General features: G+C 35.7%; 1 protein-coding gene across 4 annotated transcripts in view; it reads left to right on the top strand.

Moving 5' to 3' along the window:
- Positions 1-7,253: 7,253 nt before the first annotated feature.
- Positions 7,254-27,418, top strand: part of LOC106055668 (fibronectin type-III domain-containing protein 3a-like) — a 116,008-nt gene continuing 95,843 nt past the window's right edge. Inside the window, exon 1 of one of the 4 annotated variants that reach the window (XM_056012993.1) lies at positions 7,254-7,410. Coding sequence is in view for 1 of the 4 variants with exons in the window: in XM_056012992.1 (XP_055868967.1) it covers positions 12,151-12,161 (11 nt within the window). In the remaining 3 variants the exon portion in view is untranslated. Of the gene's footprint in view, positions 7,411-12,016; positions 12,162-21,972; positions 22,122-23,458; positions 23,673-27,418 lie in introns of those variants that run through there. The other 3 variants (XM_056012992.1, XM_056012994.1, XM_056012995.1) reach the window with 3 other exon arrangements.

Raw genomic sequence — 27,418 nt, 5'->3', positions numbered from 1 at the left:
ACCAATGAACGGAGGTCCTATAATATCGGTATTTTTGCCAGAAGTACATTGCTATTATTTCGTTCTGAATCTGTGGGGCTTTGCGTTCCTGCCAAATTTCACTGTTCATAGCAATTTTCTGAGGTTTTTGTATAATGGTGTTAACTTTCCTTAAGAGCTATGAACCAAGTTTCAACGAAACACCAAGCATTGGTCAGTGAAAGACACTATTCCATTCATTTAGATATCTCTCTATCTCCTAGATGTTTGTTATAAACTTTCACCACAAATAGGCTTCCTCATTAATTGCAATAGCATAAACATATTTAATTTTAACGATTCCTATGTAGGCCTAACACTCTGGTGTTTCTTTGGCTTGCTAAATATTTAATAGTATTTTCATTTTTGTTTTTTAGATTTCATCTCCTTCTTTTTTTATTCTGTTCTAATTCCATTAACATTTTTGTACACACAATATAGAAGACAACAAAACAATGTGATGAGGATTTCCGAGGAAGCAGTTTTCTGATTGAATGTTTTACACTATTTTACAATGTCATCTTTGTCGGGTTTAATAGTTATTGAAACATAACAATTGAGACAGTTCAATGTTTACTAAACGTAGTAAAGTTTCAATTAAGATCTCACTTAAATTTTTTTTTTAAAGGAAACCTCAGAATTTGCGCTATTCAATTTTAGCTTTGTCATCATAGGAATCTTTGGGACTTAGGCCTCTTTTCTTTTACTCTTTTTGGGGCTTTATATGACTCTTTTTTGGGCCATCCAGCCTCTTTTGTGGGCTTTTTTAGCGGCCCCCGAAAGGGGAAAAGACGCTATTAGTTTTGTGCGAAATGTTTGTCCGTCTGTCCGTCCGTCCCGTTTAGATCTCGTAAACTAGAAAAGATATTGAAAATCCGACATCACACTATTTTAGACCATTCAAAGTTCTGATGCAACGGCTACTTTTTTTTTTCTGAAAGCGAAAAATCTAATTTTTAAAATTAGTTATGCAAGCAGTTTTAAGAGAAAAGGCTAATTAGTATGAATTATAAGTTAGACCTAAATTAACACGAATAGTAATCTTGTAAATGTCATTTTCGTGCACCATTAATGTAAGTGTAACTATTTATATTCAAATCCTGGTGAAGACTGGGATTTTCAACTTCGGAATCCTTAGGCGCCTCTGAGTCCACCCAGCTCTAATGGGTACCTGATATTAGTTGGGGAAAAGTAAAGGCGACTGGACGTTGTGTTGGCTACATGACACCCTCGTTAACCGTAGGCTACAAAAACAGATAAACTTTACATCATCTGCCCTATAGACCACAAGGTCTAAAAGGGGAACTAGTAAGGCCAGGTTCACATCTAACTTTGCATTCTCTTGCACCTATCCTTTGATCTGCTGTACCGTTGGGGCACTACACAAGATCTGTCAACCTTCTTTCTCCATTCTTATCTCTCATTTGTCTTTGATATAATTTCATTTGGATGTTCTTTCTGAAAATATTGAAGCCTGCCTGGGTGGACCACTTCGGGGGGGCCGATTTTGAGTTTGTGTTTCCACACAATCTGTCTTTGTAATCTTGTATTTATTTATTTTTTAATTTTTTAATTTAAATTTGTTTTTTATTTACTTTTTACTTGTAAGTTCTCACATTTCACAAACATTAAATTATAAAGAATTAAAGAGAAAATTTGTAACACGATTAACCTATACTTAATTACTTTACAAAAAATATAATAATAGTAATGAAAATGTAATTTAATAGCAAAGATGAACTACATAACTAAGAGACAGGAAAATGATACAAGGATTAGCATATCAACAACCAAAGGATAACCAACCAAAATTAAAAGCTAATACACACCGACACTTACACACTAACACATGCATGACCGCACCCACATACCAAATAGGTACTGAAACCATCAGATGTGATGGATTATTCAGAGCCACAACTATGATATAAGATATAGCATATCAAAAACTAATAAATAGCTAACGGGAATAAAAGTAAATGCACAAATATACTTACACATTCATTAATACATGCATAACCATACATACATACTCTTCAAGCATATATAAACACAAATAAGCACACATTTCTTTTCATCGATCTTAAAACAAATAACACAATATCAATTATCACCAACCCCACTTCTGGAATACTGCCCATTTAAACATCAAACTAAATAATTCTGTACCCTGACTTCTACAATTTTCCTATATGTCAATTCTAAGTAATTGGAATCTAACACCTTATTATTATGCAAAGCTTTGAGCCTGCTGGTCCAACAAGATTCCGATATTCGAAAACTAAGATTAGAGGTACTCCGATTGTACAATAGAATAGTTTCGTTTACATATTTTAAAAACAAATCAAAATAAAAACAAATTAAACTTTGAAAAAATTGAATAATTAGCAGCTGTATCGAAATTTTAATTCGTGACTATCAGGACTATCCATATAGACGTAATTCCACCCCCACCCCCCGTACAACACATTTTTATTTTCTTAACCAAACTCTTCCCATCCCCTACCCATACCTGTAATACCATCAATGGTTTTATGAACATAAAAGGAAAAAAAAGACTCTTATCTTATCTTATATAATACAGACGTTACTTCAAAAAAGAAGACGATTACGTCCTACGCGTTATACATCTACTCATCCATATTATGTTAACCAATGACTTAAATTCTGCCAAGTCACTGGTTTTACTGGCTAGCTCAGGTAACCCATTTCATGCTCTATTAGCACTAGGGAAGAAGGAGTATTTGTACAAATTTGTCCTAGCATATGGGATGAGGAATGTGCCTTTATCTTTTTGTCTTTCTGAGTATTTTTTTAAGTTTTGTTTTTGTATTTGAAGATTATGGTTCAGTGTTTTATGTATAATTGCTACTTTACTTTTGAGTCTTCTGTCCTGAAGGCTTTCTAAATTTAGTGATTTTACTAAAGGTGTTACTCTAGTCAAATGTGAATATTCGTTTGTTATGAATCTCATGTGACGATATGGAAACGATTGTCACTTCAAACGCACTATTAGGGCGAGCCACCATTACAATTTACAATAAACCCGATGGGACAAGGTTACTTATATTAAAACTTAAAACACGAGCTAATGTTTTATTGAAGTCAATATAAATTTTGGTACAACAGACTATTTTGAGGGAGCTTTTTAAATTCTACTTATAGGTTTTTACTAAAGTGCATTTATTTTTTTTCACTTTGGTGTCATCCCCAAGTTTTCATGGTGGCCCCAGCTGTTCATGAGTCATGGACCCATGGGCAATGATCCTCTTTGCGTCATTGTTGCTACGTTTTAGGTTAAATAGGTTGTGGGCCCCTAATGGCCGTAGGCCCGGGTTCGTTGAACCCCTTCGCGCCAAGGATTCTACGCCACTGGTTGGGGGTGGTCCAATTTCTGTGTATAAATCATAGTAAAAGTAAAGTAAATAAAGTTCACCTCTTAGAAATTGCGATGTAAAAGTTCATCTGTTTCTGTGCCCCACGGTTAACGAGGGTGTCATGTGGCCAGCACAACGACCAACCACCTTGACTTTCCCCAACTAATGTGTAATTATAAGAGTTAAAATTAGATGAGTTCTGAATCAAAATATTTTTTCCCAACTTTTACTCAATCTAAGATTTTAATTGGTATAAATAACTTTGAAACTATAACTTACAATTTATACTTGAATTTTTGCATTTTCAGTTCTCTTTTTAAATTAAATTGATAATATTAGACTTTGAATCTAAGTGTCCCTGATAGAGAAAACAATTTTGCACAGAAATACGGGGAGTTGGAATCGAACCCGATAGAGGCTATAAAAAGAAAAGACCAGAAACAATAGAGTGAAACTACACATTTACAGTACTTTATTTGCTTTATTTGAGGAGTCTTTCAACTAAGATCTGTGTACTTTTGGCGGCCCCCGAAAGGGGAATAGACGGTTTTAGTTTTGTGTGGTCTGTCCGTCCGTCCGTTTGGATCTCTGAAACTGGAAGAGAACATGAAAATCGGATATCATGATATTTTAGATTGAAGGATCTATTGGTAACATTATCCCGGTATGTTATTCGTAGGATCCATCTCAGCCATCACTGCTCAGTCTTTTTTCAACCTTCCACGTCTCAAGGCTGAGGGTGGCCGTTGGGACAATGATTGTATTGAGTATGAGGATTTTAATCTCCAGGCTTATTGATGTGTTTGTTCAGATAGTTGTTCTCTTAAAGATGTCCATATAGACATAATCTAATGATTAGCCAGGTCTGCAACACAAGGCAGTGGCATCACAGTCATTTTAAGTTTCACTTTTAATTAATTTAAATTATGACAGTGTCAGAGTTAATTTGTAACACGTCTGAGCTACTAAGGAGATAAATCTTAAGCGATAATTAAAACAAAGTTCCTCCTTGTTAAAATAAAGGCCACAAATCAACTTTATGATTTCAAATTTTCAATATTCTAAAATTAAGAAACACAATTGATAGTTGATGATTGCTTTCATTTTCTGTATAAATTTGATCATTATATGATGTGGCACGTTGCAACGAATCTGTATCCGTATTTAGATACGGAGTGTGGAAGTTACGGTCATCTAGTCTCCATACTCCACATGCCTCTATCATTTCTGAAATATCGATACATTAAATTAATTAAAGTAATCATTTTGTAACAATCGTTTGCTGTTGAAAAATGTTTTTCATAAACAATGTTAATTTATGTTAAAATATGCAAATTTAATCAAAACAACCTGCCCGCTTACTTATATTTCTATATTTTCCAATTAAGCTGCAAAACAGTGAGAGACATAACAGAATGCGCTCCCCTTTTCAAATCATTTCTCTGCACTTCAATGGAGATCTACATCAAATAATTTCAGGGACGATTTTCAAAAGAAAATCTCTTATTAGATGGAAAAAGTAATTAATCAAAAGATTATAAACTCATAAATGACCAACATTGATTTGCAGTTTGGTTAATTAAGCATTGAAGATTAAATACAGTTTTCGCTATTTTTAGCACAAATATCACAAGCATCACATCTACTTCTCTTATATGCTTGCGAGTCTTGGGCGCCGACTGTAGAACTAGAGAGGAGGATCCTAGCAATGGCATTGAGATGCTAAAGAAAGCTCATAGGTCTCTCAGAGAAAGATCTCATCACGAATGAAGAGATGAGAGACAGGATTATTACGGCGATTGGACCCCACGATGATCTCTAACTACTGGCAAAAAAAACTCAAACTAATTATCCTTGGCCATATTACAAGGTCCTTGGGGCTCGCAAAGACCCTTCTTCAGAGAATAGTACCAGGAAAAAGAAGAAGAGGCAGACAGAGAAAGCGAGAAGACATAAAAGCATGGACGGGCCTGCCATTGAAAGAAGTTCTATCCACGGCAAATGCAGAGAAGAATGGAGAAATACGGTCGATAAATTGTGTGTGGTGCCTCAACAGTAGACTAAGGAATAGGTGAAGATGAAAATGAAGGTACTTATATATTACCGAAAATATTTCAACGCAAATGCTGGTATTTCAATGTTTTTATAATAAATGTGTGAAATATTATTTATTCCCAAGACTCCACGTGTACTGTACTCAAGCAGTGGAACTCGAATGGGCTGGCAGAAGAGACAATGTGTCTAACATTTTATTTCAAGTATTTCTAGTGTCAGCTTTCGAATTTAGTAGTTCACATTATTTGAAAAGTTGTTATATCAGCTATATTTAGTTACGTTCATTTTATACAATATAATCCAGTAAATCCACAGTTTTCTACCATACTCTTTATAAACAGATATTTCCATAGTATCCTTTTTCAGTAAAATAGCATAGCAGTTCAGATTTGGCTGTAAATGTGGAGTTATTTCTTTATTACATTTTGTATAACGTTTTTTCCCCACTTCCCATTACGGGATCGCGAAACTTTTTTTTTAAATTAACGAATTAGTTAATTATTTAGTGATAATTAATTCAATTTGTTTAATATAGAAAAGGGGAGCTTATCCATCAGTATTGTTATGGTATTGAGATATATACCAGTTAATATTTTTTGTTTGGGTTCTTCCCCTTAGATACGTTTTTTTTTTTTTTTTTTGAAGTTTTTAATTTTTTATTTTCTTGTTTATACTTCTATTTTGCAAAGTGAACTGTTTGATAGTTTAAGATTTTAGAGTTGGTAAGAAAGAGAGAGAGAGAGAGAGAGAGAGAGAGAGAGAGAGAGAGTAAGTTGATACAACTACACTTCGTATAAGATTTTTAAAAAATGTTTTACATGTTCTTGTAGGAAGCAGCGCACATTTACATCTGCTTGACTGCCTCCCTGACAGAAAAGTTAGTAAGACAGGCCTACGGAAACGCTTCAAAGACCAGCTTTGGCGTCAACTTTCCTTAGCTGACATAGAAGAGAGCACCTGGTTGCATGCGGCCTCAGAACGAGACAGCTGGAGGTCACTCACGAAGGCAACGGGATACACATTTGAGACCAAAAGAAAATCCGCTGCCGAGGACAAACGAAGACGGCGAAAAGAAAATCTAAATCGACCACCTGCGGACAATGGTTATGCTTGCCCTGGTTGTGGCAAAATATGTAGGTCACAGCTGGGGCTGCGAAGCCACGAGAAATACTGTACTTCACACCAATCTTCGGACTCGAAGACAAGCCTTATTATTGTTATTATTATGGAGGAGAGCTTCCTTGAACCTAGAGCTCCAAAATTGTTCGACTCAATTCTTAGAACAGACAATTACCAAGAAAAAGAAGAGAGCTCTCCTTTAAGCGCTTAATTCCACAATTTTATTCATTCCTATTTGGACCTAGAATTTTATTCCTGCAAGGCTAGCGCGCTATTATGCCACTTTGACGTAGGTACTTAAAATTTTATAAAGACATAGGTTATATATACGAGTCTGTGGTACTTTCATTCTTCTACTTTTATAAATGCTTCTCTTTATATATTTTAACTGTCATACTGAATTGCCATTTGATTCGACCAATAAAATTATCTTATCTATCTTAAAGCTAGTTGAAGATCTAGATCTAGAATTCAAAACTGCCTAATCAGAAAACGATTGAGCTAGCATAAAATGAATTAGGAATTCCCGAAAGTAGTTCTATTTTTTCTTTTAAGTCACGTGATTTTATTTATAAACAATCACAAACGCCAAACGAAACGTCAACTTAATAACAAAGTTATGCTTGAGTAAGTACGGTGAACAAGTCGGACTATTTATAATTTTGTATGCCGACATTCGATATAGAAAAAGAGACCGTAGGCTCCCTGTTGTTTAGTTGTCTGTCTAAGGAAAACTCCTTCCTAAAGGAAACTCCATTACACGTCACTAATAAATTTATCCAATGGTATCCCGACAATCATTGCATTCAGCAAAATATTCATGATGGCGGAGTAAAGAAAGGTATGTAGAATAGATCAAGACAATCTAGTTGTAATTTAGTTTGAAATTGATTACTGCCTTCAAAGGAAAACAAGCGCTATACTGATACATTCAGATTATGTTAAGAATAAATATAATTGATATTCTCTTTAGAATGTGTTTCGCATTTCTTTCCGTAGTGACCGTAAGGTAGACTAAAAACTGTCTTTACTCTCTCTTTACTAAACCAGTCTACTGAGACTGAGTGGACAGTAAGATGAGTGAGTCTGAGTACTGTACACATAAGTTACATTTCTAACACAGAAAATAACAAAGTGTTGAGTGCACTGAGATTGAGTGAGAATGGAGTCTAGATCTAGATTTTAAGACATTCTGGTAGATTCTAAAGATCTAGACTAGATTCTACTTTTACTGTCTAATACTTAGTAATACTTAGACTTAGATTAGACTTAGACTTACTTAGTAAAGTAATACACTATAATACTACCTAATAATAGTAAACAATACAAAATACAGTCTAATGTCTAAAGTAAGTGTTCAAGTAAAAAAAAATAAAAAGAAAGTATTGAATCGATGAAGTTATTTTATTTTCTATTCACTATTCAACTTATCATTAATAATATAGATCCAGATTTTTGTCTATTGTCATTTTTAAAATGTCTTAAATCTATTTCAGTTTTGACTATTGCGACTATAGTCTGTCTATTCATAAACTAGGTATATATACATATATATATATATATATATATATATATATATATAACTTATTTTTTTTTCATAGTATAGAATCTAGGACTAGATCTTTTTTAGATTTCTAAATAGGTCTAGTATAAATTACATACCAACCTACTGTAAAATAGATCTACAGCCTCTAATCACTAATCGACTAGGTTTAATTCTTAACAGTCATCAGGCATAGTCAGAAATATCAGATCGAATTTAGATTCTAGATAGATCGCTATCTAAACTTAAAACTAGAATTTAGATTTAATATAGAGGTTTAGAAATAGTTCAGTATTTTACATTTTTATATAGATTTAATAGAAATTCATTTTAGACCTAGTTCATAAAGCTATTCTAGATAAAATATTTATTAGATTTAGAATATATAGTCAATTATCAAATTTTAATTCAACATATTTTAGGCAATTGAAAGCAGGTCCATCTTACACTTTACATACACACAGAATACAGACATAAGTTAAAAATGTAACAGATTTACTAAACAAACAAATAGACATTTAATATGTTTTCTCTAGAAACTTAATTGTGAGCGGATCTAAATTTTGTTAATGAGTGCTGTTCAAATGTGGCTCCAGAACCTTTGAATGAGAAGAAATATGTGTGGGGTGGAGAATTATTTTTGGTTGTTGTGCAGTAAAGTATAAGTTTAGTAAGCATTATTTCCCTCAACTTGATATTTTAATCATCCCTTGGAAAATGAATCTAATATAATATTGTTTAGAGGTGCATTTTAATTAATTAAAAAATCAACAAACTTGGATAAAAAGTATATGCTAGAAACATTTTTTTAAATATTTTTTTCCCTTAATTAAAGTGTGTGTGTGTGTGTGAGGGGGGTTTATTCCCATAGAAAATTGTTAATCACTGACTATATTTTGAGCATTTTAAACATGTAATGGTGTAATACACAAATTGTAAGACATATTTCCTTATGGACAATTAAGATTATTATTATTATATATGAAATGTAACTATAGAGTTTGTTCAAAATTGTAATAAAACTTTTTTTTTTTTTTCTGAGAAATATTTGAAATTGAGCAAAAGTCTAAAATGGGGAAACAATATAAAAAATGCATTATAATCTCTTTTGTTTAGGTCTTATATAAAGTTTAATTTAACTTTCAAAATTAAGTCTCATTTAGGCTTATATATTGACAAATATTTACTCTTTATTATAACCTAGACATGAAAAACTATGTTGACTTTTAGTGATGTACATAGTTTGTTTTAAAAGCAAGGATAAGATACAATAATCTGTTTTCATCCCACCATAATACTGCCATAATTATTTTCGTATTTAATGTCGGGGAGGGTAGAGTAAGGGGTCTCTAGACAAAACAGTCATTTTGTAGTCTCCCTCCATCCACTTTAAACTTGAATAATTCAGGGTACAGATTGAGACTAGATCCTTTACAAAGTATTATTACATTCATTGCATCTATTGCATATTTGTTTAATAATAATCTTGTCAGTCACATCAATTAGAAATTTCAATTGGAACATAGTCATTGGTTTTCCTGGCTATTATGCATTTGCACTATGTCAGATGTCTAGTAGTTCTTATTGATCCTCGTATGTATCTTATAAAATATAGTTTAAGATTATTTTTTTTAATCTCTGAATATTTTATTAGATAATATTTTTACATCTTGCAAGTAATATTGTAGTGTTTGATGTTTTTAAACAATGCGTAACTAACCTTTTTTTTATCTTCTCTCCTGGAGTAACTAAAGTTACTAATGGTGTTACTTTTGTTAACTGCCAATATTCACTTGTGATTAAACCATATATTTCTTTTTTTTTTTGTCAGGGGTTGAGGTTGTTCTTGTGTTGAGTGATCCCTAACATAATAAGCTCTAGTAGCTATTTTAACCTTTAGTGGCATTATGTTCTTTATGGTTTTATTTTGATCATTTGCATTATTCTGAAATATTCCTATATCTTTCCCAGTACTACTAATATTGGGTAGGTCATTTATGTAAACAAGAAATGGGATTTTGATGTGATAGACGACTTAAGCAAATTGCTTATTTCTCATTGAAAGGCCACTTTAAAAAAGTTAGGACTTATTATTATTATTATTGAATAGACTAAACTAAATTTCAAACCAGACAGTCATTTTAATCTATAGGTTAAAAAATGGCATTGGCTAAACTATAATAATCCATACAGGTTTAATTAAAAACTCAGTTGACTTTCTTGTTGGGATCAATACTGTTTACTGTAGGTTTACACCAATGATTCTAAAATGTTTCAGTAAAGCCTCTGTATGGTTGGTGTGTATGAATCTCCTAAGTACTTTGTTATATTTGTGTTAGTATTTTCTTAGTTATATTTCTCAGCACAGCATTTTCTTAGTTGTATATTTATTTCTAATGCTCAGTGATTTAGAAAATGGACTTAGTGATAAATAATGCCCAGAGATTTATTTTTGTTGGAGCACCAGTACTGGAATTGAGTCCAGATAGCTTTTGAGGATTTTTATTAAAGATAGATTTAGAGGCCACCTCAGAATCTGAGGAAACATGACATCAGTTTTAGGTAGTGATAGTTAGTATTTGCTGTACTGGGCATGTACTTATAAATGTATATTACAAACAAGTGACTACAAAGTGAATGTTTTTTAAGTGAGATAAAGTGAAAGTAACAGAAGGCTTATTGTTCATTTAGTTGTCATCTTGTTTTCTGTGAATGTCATTGTTGTCAATGAAGGGGGTTCAAACTGAAATGTATTATCTGTATAATATAAATGTCCCAGTATTTCATCTCAAAATCTGATTGAAGCAGACCAGTCTATGACTAGTTACTTTAGCTGTGGCTTTTGTTTTTCTCTTAAATCACTTTTATATTTGTTTTGTTTCACTAGTTTAATAACAATGTGATTTATATATAGAGATACATTTTTGAAAGGCCATTTTTATTCACATCAATATAAATTATTATACCTTTCATTATTATTTCTTACTGGCTCATTGGACTGGTACGTTTAGAAAAGTTCCCAGTCTCCAATTAAAATTACTGGAACATTTATAGTTCTCTTAATTTTTCTAATTTGAAGGACTAGGACTCTTGTGTATTGATGTGGTATTCCTAAAATGTCATTAGTACCGACTAGTTGGCACCACCATAGTTTGGCTACTTTGATTTGAGCGGCATCAATATGGTGACTGAAATGAGATGACGTACAAGACGTGTCTACTTTGAGCTGGACATGCGTGGAACTGGACGTGTACACTGAATTAAATGCCCTTTTGTTGTACAGGACTGAGTGGGGAGGGGAAGGGGGGCCCAGCTAGAGCCCTGGCGGTGTCTCCTCCGAAGTATTGATCTCCTCGACGACCAGTGTGCCATTCACGGCGTAGTCTCGTGCTGGTCTCCTCGCTTCCCTGTTGGAGCACACACTTGCCTACACTAATTCATTCACATCCTGCAGGGCAGACTGGTGTGGGGGCGTAGGTCGTGAATGCCAGAGAAAAAGAGAGAACCTAGGACCAGAAAGGAAGTTGAGAAACCGGGTGTGTGGCACGGTGGGTGGCTGCCAGAGATGCAGGAGTGGTGGGCAGTGATACTGTCAACACGGACTCTCTGATACGTTGGTCATTTTCATTGAGTCGATGTGTCTTGCGAAACCATGTTTGTCGGGTTTTAAAACGCCCTCTTGGCTTGACCTCATGGCAAATTAAATCACATTATAACAATAGACTAACTCGTGACTTACAGTTGATAGGTCTTGCTTGTCATTTTAATGTCAGTGTCAAAAGTCTGGGTTAACGTTTGACAGTTTACCTCTTCCAACTGAATGGACTTAATATAATATATATATAGTTTAGCTTCACGCTTAAATTTAGTTGTTAGTTCCTTTGTATGTTAGAATAAAGTTTATATTTTCTGTTGGTACATTCGCGATTCTAAAGCACTAAATGAACACGTGTTTGGTTGGAATTATGGCAGTTCCTATGTAGAAGTGTCTCTGGACAGTTGGTTCTTTTGCTTTGGCAGACTGCTGCTTAGGACGCGATGGTGAACAAGTAAGTGCCATGCAGCCTGTGATTAGTGTGTTTGTCAGTGTCTAAGGCTTACACCATGCAGCAACATGTTTTCTTGAGTTATTACAACGGCTTACGTACATCTAATTAAAGTGATCAATGTCCAAAATGTTCCTTATACAATTTCATGGTTTCGATCTATTCAGAACTATATCAATGTATCCATGTATTTAAACTAGAATCTACATCGTAGTAAACAATTTAAATTTACTGAGCATTTACATTACCGATACTTAAAAATCCTGTTCATAAATATCAGAATGACTAGATATTTCAATGGTCTGTAATCACATACTTATTCAGGAAGATTGGATCATTATAGTAGATAGCTGTTTTCTTTAAATTGATGGCTACAGTGCTTTCATAATGGTATCTTTGACTTTCACTAGATTTTAAAAATCATAACGCCCTTTATTGACCAGCGAGAGACCAGCATTTTGCATTGTATCGAACTTTTAGCACAGAGGTCTGTATCTGTAACATCTTTGCGCTTTTTTATTTCTTGATAGCACGGTCCTGTTAAATAAAATTTTCCTTATTATGTTTGTACGATATGAATGAGATCAATTCCCGAGAGTCTGTATCAGATTTCTATCCACGTGAAACTGGACAGTTTCAAGCATGACATTATCTCCTTGTCACAAACACTGGGGCACGGAACGGCAACACGTGTTGCATCACCATTGTTCAGTTGTCCAAAGTCTTTCTTGACCATCTAACTTCAACTCTCTGTATCTCACTGTTCATTTTTTTTGTTGTTGTTTTATTAAACTGAGAAACGTTGGGCACATTGCATTCTTTTCGTGACTCTTATAATATTCGTTATCGAAAGCTGGTTCTGAAAAGGAAGTTAAAGGAATGATTCTAATCACTCTTTCTGTTTTACTTCCATCTAAAGACCAACTAGTATTAATTCGTGCCTTGTAACAGACAACTCCACATACTGCTTTAATAATGTACAATTTCATTGGTTCAATCGTTATTGAATGTAGTAGCTAGCGTACACTTGGTGCTGTGTATTGGTTGGCTGTTTGCAAGTTTGCAAGATGTAAGACAGTTTCATCGTAGATCTATGCTGATATGTTGTATTTCACTCTCGTTCATACTCAAGGGAACGCATTAAAGTGCTATGTATAAGGGGCAAGTAATTCTTCCGAAGCAATCTTCAATGTCTAAACCATTTTTTAAATGAACAAATGTCGACAAAAGTTATTTAAATTTTAAAACTGACTTTTGGTAACAAAAAACCACCAAAAAAAAACATCAACATATTTAACAAAACAATCCAGCATTCTTCAGTGAGAAGTCAGTTAAAATAACTAAAAACAATTTTTCCTAAGAACTAAAACACTTTTATGTAGGCCTACTGTTTTCTACACCTTTCATTAGACTAGTGGTAGTAGAAGACTAGAGCCTTGGCTTCTCAACACGCGCCTCCTGTATCTACACATTATGTTTCGATTTGTTGTATTCTAATGGTTTCCCCAACGGTTGATCAGCCTTGTTTGTCCTATCCGTTGTACACAATCAATATCTATATTTGGAAATAGTGGGGGTGGGTCAGCAGGATTCATGTTGACCTTTCCAATTCCATCATTGATTGACAGCTTGCAGCTGTAAGAGTGGAGCACTGCATGTATCGGACTCGTCCTGAAGTCAGCCTGTCTCTGTCTGATATAAATGACTGCTTCTTTCTACAATATACCAACTTCTTATGCGCCTAGTTCAAATGAATAGTTGGGCAGTTTTGCGTCCTTTTAATACCGTCGAATCGGGATAATCTAACCACATTGAGACGCTATCGTTTGGGTCTTAAAAACCGGCACTTTCAATTATCCTGATTCGACTGTACTCTGAAACTCTATAACGTTTCACGGAGTGAATTCTATTATCGCTTTAAAAAAAGTCGGTATCAAACAAGTGGTAAGGCCATGGGGCAGCTATTGTTCAATCTTTTTTTTTTTTATTTTATTCTAAATTATCTTGTTATCTCCAACTGCTTAAGTACTGGCATAAAACGCTAATGCTATTGAGTGGACTGTTTCGGATTTAAAAAAAAGAGAGAGAGACTTGTCCAATGGGTAAATTACGAACTGCAGGTTTTACATGGCCAAGCTACTTACTTCTTCCATAAACTGGGGATGAATTCAAACGATTGGCTCCACCTGTCACTAGCAAGAGAAGAATTCCGATATTCTTGAAAGGTCACTTACCTTCATATTGATAGTATCAATGATTTTTAATGCTGGAGAAAAGAAACGGCCGGAGAAGGTGAGCCGCTCCTAACATTTGAGAATGGCCACATCATCAGCCACTGTAATATCATCAACTCCTAATTTATAAATGCATCATAATGTATTGAGTTTGTCTATTGATATCGAAGAAGACCGTTTCAACCATATGGGGGGCAAAGGGTTTGGCTCTGCACTTTTGATACTTTGGCTATTTGGATGGACCTGTCTGTGCCCCAAATTTGTGTATTTTTGTATTCTTATTAGTTAATCATTTAACATATCTCCTCTTCTTTCCCTGTTTTTTTTTTTTTTTTGTTTTTGTTTTCAATGTAGCAGAATAAAAGATGGTGTACTGGGGTACTTTAAAAGTCAAGAAACACTGTCTGAACACATTGTCCGTACACGCTGCTTGAGCACGCTGTCAAAGCATACTAACACACTAAACACAAAGCCTGAACACAGTCTGAACTCATTAAACACACTCACTGAACACACCAAACACTGTCGAAACACATTTTCTATACTTACCTCATTACAGTATTTTTTACCATTTTGTCTTTCTGATTGGACCCATGTTTTCCCCCCATGTGTAACATTCAGACTCTATTAGCTTATCTGTATTAACACCTGTTGACCAACTTTCTATTGATTTTCTCTTCCACGTAAAGACCGTAAGCGACCAAACAATAACACCTACTATTTGATTTCGTCCTTCTGTCATAATGAAGCTTAGATCGAAGTCAGCGTTTCTCAGGCCTTTGTACTCGTCTTAGTCTTCAGAGGTGTGCTCACTTGTAGTCGGAAACTGGAAATAGAGCCGACAGATTTATAACACATAAATATTTATGTTTAACTAGAGGAACACCTTCATGAGTGAAATCACAAACTTATAATCTCAACTTTTAAATTTTTTTTTTTATCTTATTCTAAAGGGAGAGCATCCGCACTAATATATACACAAGTGACAACTTAAAAAAAAACACAACAATTTCAGCTGTTTCTATTAACTTGTCATGAACACTATTATACATCTTGTCCGTGATTGCTTTGTCCTAGATCGATATTGAGGTCTAAATATAGCTTTGTTTATTTCTATCATCCGTTCCTTAACATGATGGATGAAATATTTAACTCTCGTATGGAAACATTTATCGACTTTTAGTTTTATGCTGACGCGTTGAAAGTTAGTTGAAGCACTAATTTGTTTTTCTTTAGTTTTATAAGCACACATGAATCACATGGCAATGATTTCTTTTTTTTTTTCCCATCGCAATCTCTGCTTCATTATAGTTCTATTCGTAATTTGAAATTAGCACTGCTTTTCAAGTAACGGAATAGATCAGAGTAACCCACCCATCAACACCACAAGGCTGTTGGTAGCATCCATAACAAAATAAGGAATTAGAAGCCGTAGATGTCATTCAGAGCGGTGATTACACTCCAAATAGTGATGGTTTAAAATGATGAATAGCATGGATGGATTAGACTTAAATGAGATGTTCTAAAGAAGATAGGCTACAGGCAGGACACTGGAGGGGTGGGAGTGAGAAGGAAGGAATGAAGACAAATGTCAATTTAGTTTGTTTGTTTTGTAAATAGCGTTTGGATTGGGCAACTTTTATGCTTACAGCTTGCTCAGAGCGCTATGGTCCAATCTCATTTGGACCTGTTGGGGGGGGGGGGAGTATCTTGGAGAATGATTTTCGTGCAGCTTTTAGGCGCTCAGTAAACACAACTCTGCTCTAGTCGGGTGTCGAACCTTGAGCTCCTTGATAGGTAGCTAACCTCAAGCGTACTAACCCTCTCGGCCACATATATATGGTCCATAAATATGGACTAATTAAAAACAAAAAACTTTTAATCAGAGCAGGTCTTAGGCCACTGCAACCTATGCGGCCGCAGTGGGCCTCGCGCGAATTGTGGGTGTAAATTATTAAATTTAACCATTTTAATTTATTATTAAAGGGTGTTCATGGAATTCTCAGGAAATTGCAAATTATACGAAAGTGTCATGAAAATCTCCTGAAATTATCAAAATCTTCTGAAAACTGATGCGAATCTTCTTAAAAATAGACAAAATTGTCATTTTGGGGTGTCATTTAATATGAAAAACTCCAATCCTACTCGCGATTTAAAAAAGAACCCCGTCATTGTCAGCTTTCATTGAATAAAAACGTAATAATAAGACGAATTTTAATCAAAACAGGAAGTTCAAATACTTATAGTCACTGGCATACAAATATAGATTTAAATCTATCTAGACCTTTAAAAAAAAAAAAAAAGAAAAACGATGTTTTGCTAGTCGATAGTAAATCTAAAAGGCAGATCTGAATGTTTATTGGCTTTTTGTTGGAAAACTACTATCTACTGTAGATGGCTCGTAAAGTTAATTTGACAGTGATTTTGTACTTAGTAAAGTATGAATAAAATGCAAAGACGAATATTTTTTTTTTAATACAAAATCTTCATTTTCACTTATTGTCCTTATCCCTACCCAGACTGGGCCCCGCGCAATCCGTTTTGCATAGGGCCCCGCAATCTGTAGGACCGGCCCTGCTCTTAATTAACATTGCCTTGAATTATTTTTGTTATGCACCTAAAGCCAGATTCTGCATGTTTTTGTTTTCACCCTCAGGAGATAAGAAACGACTAAACTGACCATTCCAGTGGGGGAAGTAGAGCAAGTTTTCCTTTTCTAAACTGCTTGCTTAATACCAAAGATGTGTTCACTAATGACTCTGTCTTGTCTCTCTGTTCATTGATTGTGAAGCACGCAGAGAGATAAGAGGATTGGAGTGGACAAGCTGATATTTAGCAAAACTCGGTGTCAAGGCTGGCGAAGGATATGCTCGGTCAGTGGTGAAATGACACGACTTAGTGACTCCCCCCACCCCCCTTTTTCTCCCCATTTATTTTGTTCCCCGTATGTAACGACACTTGCCCGATAATCCTTGTTTAAGATGTGACGTAGCAAGAAGACGACGTCTGGATCCCGAGAGGCAGAGATTTCATGCGCGTGTCTGAGGCCACCCAGCTCTAAGTTTTTACCAGATTTTGACGAAGAAGAAGAAAAGAGACTTGTTATGTGTTGGATAGATGATAACCTTGGTAGCCGTTGAAAGGAAAACAAACAATTGAACTTGACCTCTCACCTTGTGTAGACTTCTCGTTGTTTACGTACTTTTTTAAATGCTACAAGAGAGAAAGAAATATCAACTCTGCACTTTTGAGAAGTGATTAAAAAAAAAACAAAAAAACAAATGCTGTACAGTGGCAGCTCTTTTAGGGGCTCGTTCTGCATATTGGAGTGATCTGAGCGGCTCCAGTAGAAGCTGCTATTGTGTATCTAATCTCACCGTCGCCTTAAGTCAGCTTGAAGCAGCTACTCATTAGTCTTCCGAAAGAGAACATTGTTTACAGAATAATTAGTATGTATATTTATGCACATACGCATAAACCTTTTTTAAAAAAATAATTTTTAAACAAGAGTAAAAAATGCGAATTTGAATTTTTTTTTTTTTTTTTTTTTTTTTTTTTTTTTTTTTTTTTTTTTTTTTCTTAATATATCATATTTCCATCAGGACGTTGTGCCATGCTGTAAATGAAAGTCTGATTTTGTTTTCAAACTGTATCTTCATCGTATTCCAAGTGGATGTTACGGATGCAAAAAAAAAAAACAACAAAAAAAAAAACATGCCATTTTGCTTTTAATGGAGTAGATCTATTGAATGCTGATAGTAATCTAAAGCACCGGATGGCTGCCTATTCGTGTGGAATGCGCTCTATGCTCATCTCGATGGTCTCGCGTTCGAACCCTGCCCGCCACCATTACCCTCCGTTCAGCGGAGCGATATAAATAAATGCGCTGGAGACATAATGGATGCTAAAGAAAAACGTAACACAATAAAAAAGAGAAAGATTTTGGAGATATTTTGAAAGAAGTTTACAAAAGAAACAATGTCAAGGACGTCATTGTTGCAAACGTAATACTACAAAATCACTTTGCGAAAGAGCTTAGACTCGGGATTGTATAGTGCTGTAAAGTACACACAAAGGAATTACCACATGGTTTATTTAATTGGATGCGCGGTGGCTGAGTAGTAAAGCGCTTGGCTTTTGAATTGGATGTCCCCGGTTTCGAGTCCTGCTAAAGACTGTGATTTTTAATTTCGGGATCTTAGGGCGCTTCTGAGTCCACCCAGCTCTAATGGGTACCTGACATTAGTTGGGGAAAAAGTAAAGGCGGTTAGTCGTTGTGGTGGCCACATGACACCCTCGTTAACAGTGGGCCATAAAAACAGATGACCTTTACATCCATCTGTACCTATGGATCGCAAGGTCTGGAAGGGGAACTTTACTTTCTTTGTTATTATTATTAAATTACTTCGCTTATCAATACACCCGTATTTTTTACTGTAGGATACATCAAGAAGGTTTCTATTAATGGATTAGCTTCCTTGTATGAAAAGGTGCTATTAATTATATATATATATATATATATATATATATATATATATATATATATATATATATATATATATATATATATATATATAATATATTAATACCTGAAGTCTAGACCAGGGTTTACCAGTGTTTATGTTCAGCTCCATCAAACCATAATTACCTCAATTTACTAATACTCGAACTAAAAGTTAATATGTCCTTTGTTAGATACTTTCTAGACTTGAAGACACTTTCAATGTTGATGCAAAATGTATGTATGAAGCGGGTCTGACCACAAGCGAGGGCTATGCACACGAATGTTACCTGCAGTAAGCTTACATAATGAACCCTGCCAGGTGGACATAATAGATTGACAGATGTACGTAAAGACGTCTAAGATCGTAACCCAGTCAGACACATTGCACTAGAGAACTTAACCCGGCGTCTCTCTCTCTCTCTCTCTCTCTCTCTCTCTCTCTGGTTAGAAATACACCATTTGTTCATCTGGTAAATATGAATATGTTTCTTCGTTCCATCGCTGTGTCCATCCCCACGTCTCTCTGTCTTTGCCTCTCTTTCGGTATGGCTGTCTCGCTTCCATTCGCGCCTCCAGAGATGTAAATCTATAATTCGAAGCATCGCCCTTTTTCTCTTCTATCTAGCGCTAGCGCCCCCTCTTCATTCTTTCTCCCCCTCTCCCCCTCTCTCTCTCATTCATTCTTTTTTTTTTTTTTTTTGTATTTTTTGTTTGTTTTTACAAAGCTTATATCAACTCACGTCACCTGTCTGGTATAGAAAGTTTGTACTCGTCATTTCTCCCACAGACATTCTCTGATCAAATTAAATTATTTATTGGCATGGGCTAGACATGAATCAATCAAAATTTTTAACTAATTAGTCAATTAATTACTGGTAATTTATTGCTTCGTTTGATACCAACAAGAGAAATTAATCCTTGAGTATTCACAGATATGTATGGTTTCGTCCCCTTAGATAATTGTACACGTTATTTCCCCACACCCATCCTCGGAGCAAGTGGAAACTTTGAACAATTATTTATTGTGCTTAACAAAACATGAATTATTAAAAAAAATAGTCAATTTATTATTGGTAATTAATTATTTTGTTTGTGATGTTCGAACAAGGGATATAACTTCTACATTTTAAAGAGATATTGCTGTAAGTGCTGGGTTCTTTCCCTTAGATAAGCTTTTTTTTTTTTTTTCTTTAAAGGATTTTTTTTTTTGTTTTTACTTAATCCTCTCGTGTTCGTGTTTCACTTCTCATCTCTCTTTCTCTCTCTCTCTCTCTCTCTCTCTCTCTCTCTTTTCACTCACCCTCCCACCTCTCTTTCTCAAGGCATATTTTATTTATACGCCTTTTTCTTTCTCTCTCTCTCTCTTTCTCTCCTTCGTATTTTTTCACGTTCTGACTCTCCATACAACGGCTAAAAGAATGATTTGCCAAGTTGTCATTGTAATTGCTTGCCAGCGATGACGCCCTGGTCTGTCCTGGTGGAAGTTCATCTGTTAAAACTGTGAAACCTCTGACCTTGCCAAAAAGATGTTAGTCATTTTAGCTGTCCACAAATACAAGTGTCTTCAATCACACAAAAAAAAGTGGTTCCTTTCAAAATAGAAAACAATGTCCTTAGACTTATTGAGGAACTTGATTGTATGCCTTGATTTAATTTTTGTTGCGAACGAGGCCTTTAGTTCACAAACCGAAACCTGCTAGTACCCAGGACCTTTAAGCGACATGAGCGATAGCTGCTCAACTGTTGTGTTTTTTTTTTTTTTTTTTGTTGTACAGTGTAAGTCTGGCGAAATTTGACATACACATTCCAACATTGTACAATACAGAATGTTTATAAATCTATCTGTAGGTAAAAGAGATATCAAATCACGCGTTATAGTGTGATCGAATCAAGTGCTATATGTGATCTTATCACGTGCTTTATGTGATAACATGACGTGCTCTATGTGACTTCTCCTGCACCTGGCACATTTTCTCTTATTTGTATCTATTTCTTTCTCTTCTAATCCTAGATACCTTTCCCTTTTCTACATTTCCCCAAACCGTCACCTAGATACTACTACTTGTGCCAGTGATACGTGGCTCAGTAACCTGACCGGAAGTTGAGAACCCTTACTCCCTCAGGTACTAGAATGAAAAAAAAAAAACAACAACATTCTAGTTGGGTCTTTTAAGAAATTCCTCTTTCTATATTCTTTGCTTGACGTTTTCATTTCATTTTTATTCCATGACGTGTTGTTAAAAATTAAGAATTTCTCGATTGAAATGTACCGTACTTACCATCGACTGGTCATTTCTAAACACTTGAAATGTGTATTGTCCTTCTCTTGGGTCTTTGTCAACATCAATATAAAAATGATGTGATAAATGTTGCATTTTTTTGCACTGACCTATAGACACATTAAGTTTCCTGCTCTGAAGTATTGTTATGTCTCTGTTTTATACTGACTGGTTCAATCATTTTGATTCTATTTGTATTGTTAAGTCCTACAAGTAGAATATTTCATTCCGCAAGACTACGTAAAGAGATTGGCAGGTCGCAGACTAGGGTCGTGTTCTTGGATACCTTTTTTTGTTCTTTTGACCATTTGGTCTCTGGATCTACAGAGTTGGGTTGTTACTTGGGATGCACGTACTTTTCTTGAACTGCAATATTGAGTAATGGCTTAATTTTGATTGTAATATTCACTTACAAGAAGTGGCTTTGTCTATATGCTCAACTTTGCCTTAGACGTTTTCTACTTTTGTTTTAAAAAATGGGGTTATACCAAAACAACAGTATACTTATTTACTGTATAAAGGAAACCAGAACTAGCATCGGCGCATATGTTGAGCACGATGGTGAAATGGGATTTTCAATGGCGTTTTTTTTTTCTAGTTGTTAAGATCTGAACGTGACAGATGCACTGACAGACAGACAGCACAACACCAAGAGTGGCTTGATACTACGTGGGACGCTAAACTATTTGGACGCAGACATGTCTGTGTGTGTCAATAGCTTGGTCTAAATGTGCGAGTGAAAGTGGTGGAGAGAAACATTTAAGTGTCATTACTAGCTGATTGTTTGGCTGAAATCAAAGATCAAAAAGGAGACAACATCTGTTCTAGTATAGTGACGTCAAAAGGTGTCACGCACTGGTTTGGCTTTTACCCACACTATCTGTGCGGACAGTTGAGAAGTGTGATCAACATATGTTTTTCTCGTCTTACTGGGTATTCTGTTCTGGTGAGTTGGCTTTGCATTATTTGTACCATAATATGACACCTTAGAGTGCCCTTATATTTGATACATTATTGTATACATACATTGATGCAGTTTTGTTCTTGAGTAACCTGACAATTGATCTATATACATCAGAGGTGCTATTACGAAGACATGTTTATTATGTTACTTTGACTTATGATAGCGCATGTTGTTTTTGATGCTTCTGATGCTATATTCTGATGTTTAAGTTACAATTACATTCTGATGATTACACGCATGCTGCTTTCTGAACGATATGCTTTCTAAACACGTGTTCACGTTTGATAAATGGCGATGGCAGTTATCGTTGCTTCCGGTTGGCACCTCACTTCAATCCCGAGTATGCATCTTCTGCTATTTTAATGATGGCTAACTCTTGGCTATGTTAGGGACAGTAATTCTCTAGGATGATGAATAACGGAGCATTCTCTTCTAATGAACAATCGAATAAAGAGCTCACAAGGGCTGCTGTTTTCTGATCCTCATATTCATTGCCAGACATACTGCACTGCTTATCGGAATTTTGAATGACCTCTGGTAACCTTCTAATTAAACTTTGGTGATGACAACTGGTATGGCTACTGTCAACATTCCAATATATCGTCTATGCTGTGAAGTTTGCATTTTGTAACTACAGTTGGCAAAGCGACACTTGCATTCTGCGAGTATTATTTCGATGCTGTTTTGAGAAGCGGCTTTTGAAGACAACATCAGCATATGTTGATGTAAAGTGACGCTGTCACTGGGGCGGTGTGTTGTATGTCTTGGTGTCGACATCACGCCAAGCTGTTCACGGTAATTTAGGTGACATTGTCTCTAGAGCCAGTCACTTCACTGATGAGTGTGGCTTATCTACATAGGGATTGCGGGCTTAGCTTTTTAAATTTCATCTGGTGCCCAGTAGCATATGTGTCATGTGGTCATGATGTGGTGTGCACTTCTCGCCACTGCATAGTGAAGCAAAAATCTATGTTTGGAACACATCAGGTGTGTGTGTGTGTGAATAACACATGTAAATGACAACTCACCTTATACTATACAGTTGCGTCTGAAATAAGTTGGGAGGAGGGGAGTGCATTCCTTGCAACTGACTAATGAACGCCGTTGAACAGACTGAGGAGCTGGTGTAAGGAGAAGAGAATTTTGTCTCTGCGGGGTAGACGCTTTTTTTTTGTTTTTTTTTTTTAAGGGATTGGGGATGGGGCACGGTGACCCTGGAAGGCAGCTGGCCTTCCTGTGATGTGACAGTCTCAGATCAAATACTGGGAGCGCGGGGAGGGGAGGTCGTAGAGGGGAAAAAATGGAGGGGGGGGGGTATGGGCTTAGAAAACAAACACTCTCACACCGTAGTCATGTCTAGCTAATAGAGTTGTGCGCCCTTGTCTACTCTTGACTGTGCCTGCGAGTACGTCTTCGTCAAGGCCTTCAGACTTAGTGCAGAGATCCACTTCCTTTTCCTTGGTCTCATCAATCAATCCTCGCCAGTGCATCTCTCGCTACATGATCAAATCTTTACAATGTGTCAACATCTAGGTATGACCTTTTTTTTTTTCTGCAAATATTTTTTTTAAATTTCTCTCTGCTATTATTTGTCTGTAGTTTTACCTAAGCTAACTTGTATGAACGCAACGTCTTTCACCGAAGCGTCTGTGTGACACACGATGGATAGCTAGCAATTTACTTTCTTATCAATCAAAACTTCATTAAGTCCTAAATGAAACGGATGTACTTTTCAAAAAAAATAATTCCCTAATATCTTTAGCAAATGATTTTTCGTGGGACCAATGGAAGAAAAGCAGCTGTTAATTTTGTGGTGACACTCTGCTAGTTACATAAAGCTATCAAAAACTATAGGAGATACTCAAAAATCGTATTGTCACCATCGCCTTTTAAAGTGCTTAAAAGATAATCAAGGTGCAACGGCTGTTAATTAGTTGTCTTGCAAATAAACGCATTTTAAAATGTAAACTATGCACACTGATGTTCATGTAGATTTATAGACACCATTTTGTATGCACGTCTCTTAAGACTAAAGACATATAATGTGCACTTTAATATGTACACCCACTAGACTATCCTTTTTCTGATAAGTGAACTTTTGTTTTTAATAACTAAGTATGAATTAAACAAAAACATAAATATCTTTTGCAACTACATACGACCTACTGTGTGAGCAAGACAAACGATCTATATTTCGTATTTATAGAATTACTGACATTTTTTTTTTGTTCACTTAAGTTAAAGTCTCGGTTCTTTTCGTATGATTTGTTTCGGTTTTTTTGTTTGTTTCATTATACCAGTTTAACTTTTTCAAAGATTTCTTATTTGTTGTTCCATTACGATCACGTTTTCATTATTACACAGGCTTATGGGAAGGGTGGGCAATATATGGTACAAGTGCCACGCTTGATACGTCTAAAGCTTTTCAATGACCTGCCGCGGCCAGTGGAAAATACATTACGACATCCACAAAATTCACACAAAAAACTGTTAGAAAGTGTCCTTTGTTTTGTGCCAATTAAAGCTGAAATTTGGAAAATCAATCATTTAACAAAGATTACTTCAAAGTAATACCAGCGTAGTCAAGAGGAGTAGTTAGTCTTCAAATACCATTTCGAACTTACACAAAACAACAACAACAACAACAAAAACCTTCAAATATAACAATTACAAATGTTTCTAGAAGAACACGTTTGATTTTGTGGGAATCGCCACTAGCAGCTCTACACCGTGTCGTGCTTGATTTAACCACAGTGGAGCTGCAACCACACCTTGAGTAGACTTGGTTGTTTAGGCATTTCAGTTCAGGGGAATGCCCCTGCAGGTTAGCCTTATTGTAAACCGACTTCTCTCTCCCCCCCCCCCTCAAATCTCCCTTCTTTCCTCTAGACCAGTGATTCCCAAAGTGGTCTATATAGATCCCCAGGGGTCTATAAAGACTTCCAAGGGGTCTACGAAAGTGAAAAAATTAATTGGGGGTCTAAGAGATGTCCACGGGGGTCTATGATATCATTTAAGCAGGTCGTGACTTTAATTTTCAATCCCATTAATGTAATTCTTTCCTACACTAATATATGATTTGTAACTTAGTTAATCCTTTAAATATTTACCCTGCTATTCAAACGATCATTGTTGTATTTTTTTCAATACTTATTTAAATAGCTTAATGTTGTCTACATGTAACTAATGTTTAGCAAAAAGAAATGTAGACTGTACAGTGTTGATTATTTAAAACTGGGCTTCATTCCTTCCTTGTCAAAAAGCGGTTGCCTAAGTACCTTTTTATGGCGATATGAAACTAATTACGCTGTAGGATCATTTGAGACGCCGCCGCCCTGATAAAAAGTAAAAGGTTTGAACAACTTTCGAATTCTAAAAGATAAAGTTCAGAATAGACCCACAAGATATCTTCAACATCATATAGAGAAGATGGTTGTTTGTGAGCGTCCTACAAATTCTCTTAACTTATAGCCAATTATGGAAAACACTATAGATAAAACATTGATTTTATCAGCCGTTGACGTATTCTTAAAAACTGTTTTACACAAACCTACGATATTATTAAACGAATACTTTAAGCAACAATACAGTTCAAGGGCACATCAGAATACGCGTTATAAAATCTTCTTATGTAATTCTTTGCAAACAAGTACACAGTTTGGGATCAGCTGTATCGCAAGCTCTGACAGGGTGTAGTGTTGTGTGCTGCAAATTGCCCAAGGATCGCCGGCTCCTTATTTTCCCTTAGGGTTGCCGGACGAAAACTTTCCCATGTTTAGGTATAGCTACAAGGCAGCAGAGGTTTGAATTCAGTTTTCCTTCTGCTAGGCTGGTTGCAAGTCAAGGCTAATGAGTTCCTCCTGCCAGAAACTAACTGATTTAGGCTCCAATTACTCGGCTTTGCCCCTTCTCCTGTTATTGAAAACAATATTTGAGTCACACGTGAAGGATCAAGAAATAAACCAGAAAATGTTTATTGCGAAAACTTTTACAATGGCAAATTAGTAAATTAATTAATATTTATGTTTCAGAGATTACTTCATAGAACAAAAAAATCCCTATATGAAACAATATCAGTAGTAACACATTTCCAGTGTGTTTGTTGATTCCTGTAATTCATATTAATTGTTATTCGAATTGGTTTAAATTTGAATTTCATCAATAACAAAAGATAGATCTCTCTGCCTTACAATGTAGCTTTAAATTAGATATTCTCTATTCGACTCACTACAGTTAGAAATACGTTTGAAAAAAATGGAATTGATGAATTTGCAATATAAGTTAACAGGGGGTCTACCAAAAACCAGAAAATATGGCAAGGGGTCTACGAGACAAAAACGTTTGGGAACCACTGCTCTAGACTCCAAGTATTCAATGCCTTGAGTGCCTTGCCACGTTGTCTTGCAGTTAGCGCATTTTCGGACTTTTCCAGCACCACATTCTGAAAGTTAGGTTCTTTGTGCCTTGTGGCTGAGTTGTTCTCTATCTTCAGTACGCAGTAGTAACATCTCTATGATTCCTAAGATTTGACTTGAGCAAACTGTGAAGAAAACATTCTCAGCTTGATATTTTCAAAACAGAAAATGAAACAACTTTCAAACTAAATGTAGGTTACGTTTCATGGAGCTCTTCATTGTTCAGAGATAAAAAAAAATATGAATGTGACTTCAAAGAAAAAAAAATCTTTATCTGCTTTCCATCTTTGCCTACAAGATATGTGAAGTGTCGGGGATGTCTTCTTACTATGTGAAGGTCGTGGCTTTGCGTCTGGTTTATACGTTTTGTTTTTCTTTCTGTATCATTAATTATTTTATGACATTCTCTTCCCGGGCATGCTACCCTGCCTCATAGTGGCGCCCGGGTGGAAACGATCGTAGGAGGAAACGATTAGGCTAAAGGGTAGCAAAACCAAGACTCCCGTGGGTGTGCCTAAGGGGGTGCGAGAGCATCCTAATTGCACTGTGCTGAGTTGTAAAAAAAGCTCCAACAACCTTGTCACAATCCAGGCGCTGTTCCTCAAGGGGCCGTTACATAACTGTCGTGTCCCGCACGGTTAGCATGGTATATATATAAAAGGAAAATGGCGGGGGTCTTAGTGTACGCGGCCTCTTGCCGCGAGTCTGACCCACCCGCCAGACAGAATAGTGTACACTGTTCTTTTTCAGGCCAGTGAGAGGGAGCTCTGTTCAATTTTGCTGACTTAGAGTTCCAAGAGCTGAAGGCTCAACTCTACCTGACAGTTCCAAGAAGAAGAAGAATGGCATTCTCGTTAAAGTTGA

This window comes from Biomphalaria glabrata, chromosome 15 (assembly GCF_947242115.1).
Source record: "Biomphalaria glabrata chromosome 15, xgBioGlab47.1, whole genome shotgun sequence".
Lineage (NCBI taxonomy): Eukaryota > Metazoa > Mollusca > Gastropoda > Planorbidae > Biomphalaria > Biomphalaria glabrata.
Note: the sequence above shows the minus strand (reverse complement) of the source record. Positions and strands in the feature narration are given on the sequence as shown.